Consider the following 10,519-nt stretch of genomic DNA (forward strand, 5'->3'; position numbering starts at 1 on the left):
GAGTAGTTAGTAAATACTCAGCAATTTTTAATTGTTGTATCAGTGACAGCAAAACAGCAGCATCAGAATATTGGCCAAACAGTGTCCATTTTCTTCAGTGTTACCTTTTAGCATGCAGCTAATTTTTCATGAAAATATCTCATCCTATTTTTAAAGAATATCAAACATTTCAAATAGAATTTCCTAATTCTGGGATGTCAAACAATCCGTCAGATTGTCCTGCATGATGCTTTGTGTCTGACAGTGCTGTGTGTGTTTGAATAATAAGAATCTAACAGTTACTGGCGTGTGCTCTCATTGCATCAGTGTCTCGTACCGTCCTTGTCAACCTGATGACAATGTTACTATCCCCATTTTAGAGGTGGGCGCCCAAGAAGTTAAGTAACCAGCAGAAGTTACACAGCACATAAGTGCCGAAGCCTGGCTAGAATCATTGTTGGTTACGATAGCTCCAGCTGCTATAACAAGAAACCCCAGAATATAGATGTATAATTGTTTACACACAGTGAGAAGCGTGTTTCTCACTCACATAAAATACAGTTTGGAGTTTCTGATTAGCAGAGGGCTCTCTTCCAAAGTATGATTTGGGGTCCCAGGTTCCTCACCTCACATAGGCCTCAGGTCATCAGAGAAAGCACAGGAGAACGGTTTATAAGATTGATGAAGCCTGGTGGGTTTGTAAGCCTGACTGCAATCATGAGCCACACATGAGGTCCCTGCAAAAGAAGGCTGGGAAGTGTGGTCCAGCGCTGTGTCCAGGAAGAAGCGTAGCCCGGAAGCCAAGGTGCTCTGGATTCCTAGTCAGTGATTGATGAAAAAAGCTTGTTTTTGTTTTCTTAAAAAAACAGAAACCAAACTCTCAGAATTATGAAACCAATGTAAAACATTTCCAAGAGCTTTATTTTTTTTTAGCTATTAATACGTCTGTCTATATTTTATTTTCCTGACCCCCACCAAAGGAGGACAATAATCTTCTTCCCTTGACTGTTGTGGCAGGTCTCAAACAACTCTCTGGCGAGTGGAAAGATGGATTAAAATATAACCACTAAATAAAGACTTTGAGACTTTCAAAATTAAATTGTGTGCTTGTAGTTTTCCTGGAAACCACAAAAAAGCAGTCACTAAGGTGGTCTTAAAAGATTTAAAGACATGAGTATGAATGATAGGAAGTCTCAGCTACTACTTAGATTGTGATTAGGACATCAAACAATTATATAATTTCTGTATTATATTTTTCTTTTTCTCATTTTGAAGTCTTCAGGCTAAATATGTTATTATACAATGCTTTTAGTTTTAATAGAAAAAAAAATACAAACCTAAGATTAATGGCTTTGACTAGACAGTTTAATTTATAAAGTGACAGTTCTTCTAGGAGTGTTAACCTCAAGGATCTGTCTGGCCATTTAAGGGAATTATTAAGAAAGCAGAGAATTCTAACTCCAAGGCCGTTGGGTTCCATTGGTGTGGAGACATCAGCATCTTCGGAATCTAAGGTTCTATCTCCATTCTAACACCATAATCACTTGCAAAGTGGGGAAATGGAACCAGTCCATGCTTCTTTAAAAATCTATTTAAAAACAGTCTTCACTGTAACAAATTAGTGTGATTGACTTTTGAACCAAATAGGTTACATGAGTGAAAACGCTTGAGATTCTTTGTACATAAACAGAGCCCCGAAGGGTATGTTCTAGTCACTTCTCCACTCAGTGAACATTTCTAGAATATGCTTGTGTCAGACACTCTGACAAGTGCAGGGAACGTAGAGGAGTGTGTGCAAGACGAACTCTTGCCTTCACTGGGCTTTCAACTACAGAGACTCAAAAATTCCAAGCAAACCAAAACCTGAACAGTTGCATCGAAAACCATGAAACGCTCAGCTGGGAGCTGTAGGAGCGAGAAGAAGAGCTGCTAGATTGAGGGGAGGGTCCGGTAAAGGTGCTCTTTCCTGGAGAAAACTGAAGCGGCCATGAGTCACGGAATCCTGCTTAGAGCGCTGTGTGAGTGGGGCGTTCCCAGGGAACGGAGGGAGAAGACCCAAAACGCTGCAGCTTTGGCATCTGCGGTGTTCACGTGTTATTTCTCGTAATTCTGAATTCCAGTACAGTACTTTGCTACTTTGGTTTTAAAGATACCATGTTAAGTTCTTATACTTGTAGGACACGCTCGAGTCTGCACAGTCCTTATACACTCAGTGTAAAATACTTCACTGCACTTTAAAATGCTGACATGCAGGTTCATTGTAGACAGTGGTCTATTTTTAGGCTCGAGGAATTCAAACCCACTTCTCCAGAAGAACTTTTAGAGATAAACACTCATATAAAATATTCTCTTAAACAGCCCCACTGTTTATAATATGATTTGATGCTCTGTTGAAATCTCCACAGAAAGCATCAAGTACATCTTGGTTCAAACTTTTCCAGGCCAAGGTCATATTTTCTGATGAGTTTGAAGATCATGTTGATGGATGAAACTGGTGAAGTGTTGACATACATTTGGACGATTAATCATTTTATTCCTCTCAACACCAAAATCATGCCCAGTGTGTTTTGTAATTGACTCAGTGATAATTTAGGGAAGAGATAATCCTGAAAAGTTAATCTTAACAACTTGTTTGTCTGAGTGAGCATTTCTCTGTTAGGCAAACAGCTCAATTTATACAAATCTCAATGTATTTTTTGAAGTATTTTGCCCATGTACCATTAATAAATATCTGAAGACCATTGTCATCTTTTCAAATTCTTTTTTATCTTCCTTCCTAACTCTCCTTGATACTTTGTGGTTTAGCTCAGTTTATTTAGATGTTTTTCTGTCGTAAACTTGGTGGGGTTGGGAGTGTTAGAAGTGAGTTTGAATTGGCCATTTGTGTTTTTGTAGATCTCAAGGGATTGTTATCAAGTTCCCTGGCCTTCTGGTTTCTTCCTTCTAATTCTGGGTCTTTTTCATGCTCAAAAGAAAATCATTTGCTTTAAGACAGACATCACCCTGGTCAAGTTACAGGCTGTCTGCTTGGACACACGGTCACTCTGATCTTTTAAAAATTAATTTATTCTCTGTTACTTCTGGTGCCTGGACTGCCAGGAAGTCTCACTGGGTTCTCTCTGTATCTCCAGGAAATGTGAGGATAAATTTTCCCCTGGACTTCTCTTTTAGGGACAGATATCTTAAGTAATGTGATTGGAAATTTTCAACCTATTTGTGAACAGTTCAGTTCAGTTCAGTCACTCAGTCGTGTCCGACTCTTTGCGACCCCATGAATCACAGCACGCCAGGCCTCCCTGTTCATCACCAACTCCCGGAGTTCACTCAAACTCACACATCAGTCGGTGATGCCATCCAGCCATCTCATCCTCTGTCGTCCCCTTCTCCTCCTGCCCCCAATCCCTCCCAGCATCAGAGTCTTTTCCAATGAGTCAACTCTTCTCATGAGGTGGCCAGAGTACTGGAGTTTCATCTTTAGCATCAGTCCTTCCAAAGAAATCCCAGGGCTGATCTCCTTCAGAATGGACTGGTTGGATCTCCTTGCAGTCCAAGGGACTCTCAAGAGTCTTCTCCAACACCACAGTTCAAAAGCATCAATTCTTCGGCACTCACTCACTCACTCACTCACTCTTTCTTCACAGTCCAACTCTCACATCCATACCACTGGAAAAACTGTAGCCTTGAATAGACAGACCTTTGTTGGCAAAGTAATGTCTCTGCTTTTGAATATGCTATCTAGGTTGGTCATAACTTTCCTTCCAAGGAGTAAGCATCTTTTAATTTCATGGATGTGGTGGTAATGTTTCTCCTTTGGGGTCTGCACTGTGGATTCATTCCAGCTAACCCCTTCTTTTAATGCCATCTTATAGAATACAGTTCTAGACTAGGAAGGAAATTGTCATTTCTGCTTTCTTCTTTTGTTAAAATTATGCTAAAATATATATAACATTCATAGGGCTGCAAAGAGTTGGACATGACTGAAGTGACTGAGCATGCACACACGTGCGCACACTGCATAAGAGTTACCATGGTAACCATTTCAGGTGTGCTTTGCAGTGGCGCTTAGTACATTTACCTTGTTGTACAACCGTCACCCCCCTCCATCTCCAGAACTTTTCACCTTCTCCAACTGAAACTCTGCGCCCATTAAGTAATGACTCCCTAATTCTGCATCCCTCCAGCCCCTGGCAACCACCTTCTTGCTTCCCATCTCTGCATTTTGACTTCTAGGCGCCTCATGCAAGTGGAATCATGCAATATTTGTCCTTTTGTGTCTGGCTTATTTCACTGAGCTTAGTGTCTTCAGAGCTGACCCATGCTGTGCCATGTGTCAGAATGTCAACTCTTTTTAAAGCTGAAAATTCCACTGTATGTGCAGACCATGTTTTGCTCATTGATATCTTGATGAACATTGGGTTGCTTGCTTCTATGTTTAGGCTTTTGTGAATAAAGCTGCTATGAGCCTTGTGTACAAATATCTGAGTCCCTGCTTTTACTTGTTTTGGATATATACTGTGATGTGGAATTGTTAGATCATATGGTAATTCTGTGTTTAATTTATTGAGGAACTACTGTATAGTTTTCTATCTTCTTGATCCCTGTTGTAATCACGTGGCCATTTCCTGGCTGAAGAGGGTGATAAGGGATGAAGGGGCTTAAGGGGCTTCTGCTCTCTCAGGGATTGTCTTTGGTTAGACTGTTCTTTTTAATTGATGAATGATGCCTGAGGAAAAAATTCTTTGGCTTCATGCTAATGAATTCCTGAAAGAATAAAAGGCCCCACAACACGGAGCCCTGGGAATTGTGGGTTTGAGCCTTAGGCGGCTGGATGTGACGAGGGCTGCTGGGTAGCAGACTCAAACGACACGTTGTCTTCAAACTCCTCCCTTGAGGTTAATGAGACATCACAAGAAACAGCGATCCATGAGTGTCTTACAGTGGACTTCCCGGTATAATACATCCGTACTTATTAGATACCCCCAGGTACGACCCTCAGATGCAAGCAGTAATGAGGCCAGACTCTGGGACATGGTGCCAGAGGCATGGGTCTGGCGGGTGAGCTCAGTGATACCCCCCTCCCAGGAGATGGCACAGGGCCTGCTGTGCCCAGAGCTAACAGACCTCTGTCCTGCAGGTTACAGGTGGCTTCCTGCCTTGCATACAGAAACACTAGATACCCAGAGAACATTTTCTATTTTCCAGAACTTTCCAAATTGCTATGTCAGTTGCTCTCATAGGAGTTGTGCAATGATACCTAAGAATTAAAATCAGTTAGCCTCCGTGTTGTTCCAGCTAACGCACGTGCTTGCGTCATCTTTGGTTGCGCAAGAGGATGTCACCCCTGCCCCAGGCTTGGCCACCTCCCCCGCTGCATCCACCTCCCCCGCTGTTCAGTCCTTAGGAAAAGCAGAATCAGAGAGGATTATCTGAAGGATATACAATCCCTCTGTTCTTAGAAACTCCGACATTTATCTATCCCTGGATTAAGAGAGATCATCAAAAAAAAAAAAAAAAAAAGGAATTCCTGGCTGACCCCTCATAGAAGAAATTTGCCTGCTGACCTCCTTTGCGTGATGCTGTAATACACAGCCTTACAAAGCCCCTTGTTCTCCAGATGCTGTCTTCACCCGCCCGCTGTACGCGGTACCTGCTGCGGGTAAAGCCCTGCAAGAGGAGTGGCTCCCTGGACTCCATGCCAGGAAGTGTTCTCCTTTGAGCCGTTGGTCTGTGTGATCCCATTCTACTGCACGGACCCCTGTCGGCTCGTTGCCCCCGGGAAGCTGGGAGACCAGGCAGCCCTCTGCCTCCAGCACGGGGGCAGAGCTCAGGCTCGATTTTGTGTGAAGTCATGCCTGTCTTTAACTTATTTTGTAAGTTCTTCTTTTTCTTTTTTTCATTCCCTCACTGAGGCGAGGTTGTTGAGTGGTCTGATTTTTGTAAGCTGCTTAACTCTTTTAAGAAGTAAACTGAGGGGATAAACATGAATCAGGTGTCCTCACTTTTGAATGTTTAGAGGACAAGATGTATATCAATTGCCAGTTTCAGGTAACTGGAATATGCTCAGTATAGCTGGCCTGAAAACCATTCTTGTTCTGAGTATGACTAAACCCTAGGCTCCGTGCTGTCCTGATCTCGTAATCCTCCCCCTGCCAGTGCTGTGCTTGGCATGTAGTAGGTGTTCAGTTAACATCCCCTAAGATTTGAACAAACAGGATCTGTCTGCCCCTGAGTTACCCACGAGCACAGCCTGGAGATTCTCAGAAGCAAAGAGAAGCCAAGATTCTCTGTTTTCTACCCCTTCGTCGCACGTGGAGGGGAGGAAACACAGCTGGCGCCTCTAACGGTCTTCGTCTCCCCTCCGCAGACTCATATTTCCAGACTCCCTCCTGGCGCGGTGGCCGGACAATCCGTGGCGATTGAAGGAGGCGTCTGCCGCCTGGAGAGCCCGGTGAGCTGAGCCTTCCAGCGGAACCCGGAGCGTCAAGGGCATCACCGAACCCGGGCTCCACGGGGTTCTAACGGAAGTTGGATGTTTAACCTTCCTCGTTTCATAACTTCTGTCGCAGCCTCGTGCGTCCCTCGCGCATCCCTCGCGACACTAGTGCTGCTGTAGTTAGTGCTTGGCAACACGCGGGTCTTGGGCGGGGGAGCGGGATGCGGTGTGTGTGAGTGTGAGTGTGTGTGTGTGTGCGCGTGTGCTCGCTTCTTCAATGAATTAGAAACTCCTCCTTATTATGTAACCTCAGACCACGAATGATTAAATCATCTTCCCAAAATGCGTGCTTTAACTGTTTACAGGTAAAACCTAAAGTTGCAGGAAATGGTTGATTTCACAAAGCAGTACCGACTGTGTTGATGTAACATGTAATGTGTCTGAAACTGCAGAGTAAATCTACTTGTTGCAATGATGGACAGTGGCCGTGCTCCTGATAACAGTGCTAGTAACAAAGTATTTTTATTTGTTAGCCAGTTTAAGTGGATCCTGTGGTGACTTAAACTGTTGTTCTCATCCCTCATATGGGGCATTTTTCTTTAACAAAGAATGGTTTCAGTGAAACAATCTAGCAGAGAATTAAGGTCAGAACCTTTTTAAATAATAGTCTTATTGATAAAGTTTGTACTTCCTTCCTCAAGCTTTTCTAAGCTTAAATCCTGCATAGTTTCGAGCTGTGTGTACTGTATTATGAAAGAATATGTAAAGAGAACATACAGTAATGCAGTCCTTAATCTGTGTATAATGGAATGTTATTTACAATGTAACACTGTAAATAAGAAAGCAAAATTTATGGGAAAATTCAATATTATCTTTGTTTCTTGTTTAAATATATTTTTAAGATAAAAGGCACAAAAATAAAAGAAGCATATTGCTGGATATAGTGTGTGATTCTCCTCTGACTAATAAATTATCTTTTGAATCCTAGAGTGGAGAGTTGTTTTTTATTTTGTTTGTAAAAAGTTACTTTTTCCAGAAATCATACCTGTATGCCTCTAGCTGTGCTTCTGATTGTTCAAAATCCAGTTTTATCTCTGTTATTAGACTGGACACCAGCAAGATGAAAGATGAACTTAGTGCATGATTGTGTGGTCAGTGTAGAAGTCCCTAAAATTTCCACTGTAATTTGATTAAAAAAAAATAATGAAGGAAAGGAATAGGAACACTTTGCTTTGAGAAATGGCAATGGCAGCTGAAAAGTCAATGGTTTCAGTTGATAAATTGCTTCTAAATGTTATATTTAGTGATTCTGGAGCCACATAAGAAAACCAAGACTTTCCTTTTGATTTTACATGTAAGAGGTAACTATCAAGAAGATACTAAAGATAGACGTGCTGGGGAGGAAGTTCCCACCATATAATCATGGCTCTGGGCGGTAACTGATAAAGCCCCAGATGAAATTATACACTTGACATCGATGTATGGCCAAATTACAAAGGAAAGACAACCAAAATGGAGTGGGTGTAAATATGAATGATTTGGGAGTTGCTGACTTATATCCCTCATACAAGCAATTACGTTTGTCTCATTGTGTCCTTGTAGACAGGTCGGTGCCGTGGTATCTGTTTCTCATTCTTAATGAGGCCAAGAACTTCGTAAGAGATCGGCTGGCTGGTAGGGAGCCTTTGGCTTCAAAAGCTTTCAAAGACCTGTTACCTGTTGGCAGGGTTTTTTTCAGGAACTGGATTGGATCACATAAAACTATCAGGACACTTTGGAATCTGAAAATCATCTGACCTATTTCACCAGGAATGCCATTTCTTTCATCTCCTTTTGACTTTATCCCATTCACATTTGAAAGTTTGGGCTTGTTAAACACCATTTTTATGAAGAGTTTAAAAACTGGTCAGTATAAAAGGGCACAGCCCCTTCAAAAACAGTCCATTAAGAATGTTTTTCTAGTTGTTGGTTTTTTTAATATAAGGACTGTTGTGAAACCAAGAAGGGGAAGAATGACACTTAAGGATCATGGAGGCAAAAAGTAATGGGGGTAGTATAAGTGCCTTGATTATAAGATCAGATATTGAAGAAAAGATAGTGGAACGAGAAGAAGACTCTGCCAGATATAAGATCAACATTGTTTCGCTCAAAAGCAGGAAAGGTAGAAAGGAACAAGAATATAACCTCATTCCCAAGTTTGGCCTCTGTCACCAAGACTCTGAAGCTGTGTTTAAAGGTGCCCACTTTTAATGTGGATGATCCTGTTTTCTGTTTCTTTTTAAGGCCTGGGCATTTGATGTCTGGTTCTCTTGGACATAGTCATCCCTGTGATCCTCTCTGAGTTTAGAAACGGGGATTTCTTCTGACCTTGGCAAGGAGGCAGAGGGTGTGCACTGTATCCTGAGGAGTCCTTGTGTGGACCTACTGGCGTGGAAGTCTTGTCTGGACTCTGTCCTCGCTTGTCACCTCTGCCAGCTCTCTCTGTTTCCTGTGTGTGTGCCTGCGGTGGGTACTTTCTCATCCTCTAACTGCCTTTTCTAAATGTGCACTTGAACTCAGATACCAATGTCTGTTAGAACTGTATGAGTGAACTCCGGGAGTTGGTGATGGACAGGGAGGCCTGGCGTGCTGCGATTCATGGGGTCACAAAGAGTCGGACACGACTGAGCGACTGAACTGAACTGAACTGATTAAGTATACGTAAACAAGTCATCAGTACTAGTCTGAGATGCTTGTCTGTGAGCAAAATGGATGTGTTTTAGTTTATTGACGTGGGGACATCTCTTGGTTGCTCAGAAGCCTTTTGTCATCTGGCCCCATGTTCGGGAGTGGTGATGTTCATTCCGGGTACCTGAGATGAGCAAGATTACTCTGTTGCAACAGATGGAGGGTGTGAGAGAGGGGAGCAGGGACTGAAGAAGGGAAGATTTAGAAAAGTGCTAGAATTATCAATTATTGTGAAATTTTAAAAAAATCTGATCATTGTTACAAAAGCGATGTATGCTTACTATAATAAAAATAAAAGCAAGAAAAAAATTAATTCATAACCCCATTTCCCTAGAGACAACGGTTTTTAACACTTTAGCTTGTATCCTTTAGTTTCTATTCTTAAAGATTCTTCTCATGCATGAATTTTCTGTGCTTTTAACACACAAGTCAGATTATATTGAACCCCTAAATGGAGTTATATAGCCTTCAGTTTTCACTTAATAATATTATGGAAAGCTGTCCAAACCTGTAGGGTTACATATACCTCATTACCCACTTCCCCTCCCACAAGGCTGATTTGGCTAATTCACATAGGTATATGAATACATATATTTTATATGAAAACTGTTATAAACTCTTCAGAGTACTGACCTCTATTTTCAGCACCTATTCTTGGAAACCATTATATATAAAGATACAATCTGAAAAAGTATTATAAAATATTAGCTAAAAAGGTATTATTTTCCCTTATAGATTATTATAAAATATTGAGTATAGTTCTATGCTGTATAGTAGGTCCTTGTTGGTTATCTGTTTTTTATATAGTGTATCAGTTAATCCCAAGCTCCTAATGTATCCCTCCTCTTCCTTTTCCCTTTAGTATATAGTTAAATTCTTAAACAATGCCTCCTAACATTAAAAATATATATATATTTCTTGAGTCAAACCCATCAACTTTCCTCTGACAGGAGCCCTCTAATTGCTCAATAGTGTGAACCCCTCTGTGCCCTGAAGCCCAGTCTTTTTGCCCTACTTAGGGCTGCAGTGGTGGGTCATGGTGGGGTTTGGATTTCCAGAGAGACTGTAGGTGGAAGTCCCCCGCCCCCAAACTGGTCCAAGAAAAGGTTGAACCCAGAAGATGAGCCTTTGTGTGGACGATGACTTCATTTGCCTTTAGCTGTATTCTGAGGACTGATGCTGAAGCTGAAACTCCAATACTTTGGCCACCTGATTCGAAGAGCTGACTCATTTGACAGACCCCGATGCTGGGGAAGATTGAGAGCAGGAGGGGATGAGATGGATGGCATCACCAACTCAATGGACATGAGTTTGGGTGGACTCCGGGAGTGGTGATGGACAGGAACCATCCAGTCGGTGATGCCATCCAGCCATCTCATC

The 10,519-nt window shown here is 42.0% G+C and overlaps 1 protein-coding gene across 2 annotated transcripts in view; it reads left to right on the forward strand.

Moving 5' to 3' along the window:
• TASP1 (taspase, threonine aspartase, 1) overlaps window positions 1–7,399 on the forward strand; it is a 265,061-nt gene extending 257,662 nt beyond the window's left edge. For both annotated transcript variants that reach the window (XM_010844151.1, XM_010844152.1), the window contains one exon: window positions 6,344–7,399. In XM_010844151.1, coding sequence (XP_010842453.1) covers window positions 6,344–6,436 — 93 coding nt within the window. In that variant the 3' untranslated portion in view covers window positions 6,437–7,399. The remainder of the gene's footprint in view (window positions 1–6,343) is intronic.
• The last annotated feature ends 3,120 nt before the right edge of the window (window positions 7,400–10,519 follow it).

The sequence above is a fragment of the Bison bison genome, unplaced genomic scaffold (genome assembly GCF_000754665.1).
Source record: "Bison bison bison isolate TAMUID 2011002044 unplaced genomic scaffold, Bison_UMD1.0 scf7180017864196, whole genome shotgun sequence".
In the NCBI taxonomy this organism is placed as follows: domain Eukaryota; kingdom Metazoa; phylum Chordata; class Mammalia; order Artiodactyla; family Bovidae; genus Bison; species Bison bison.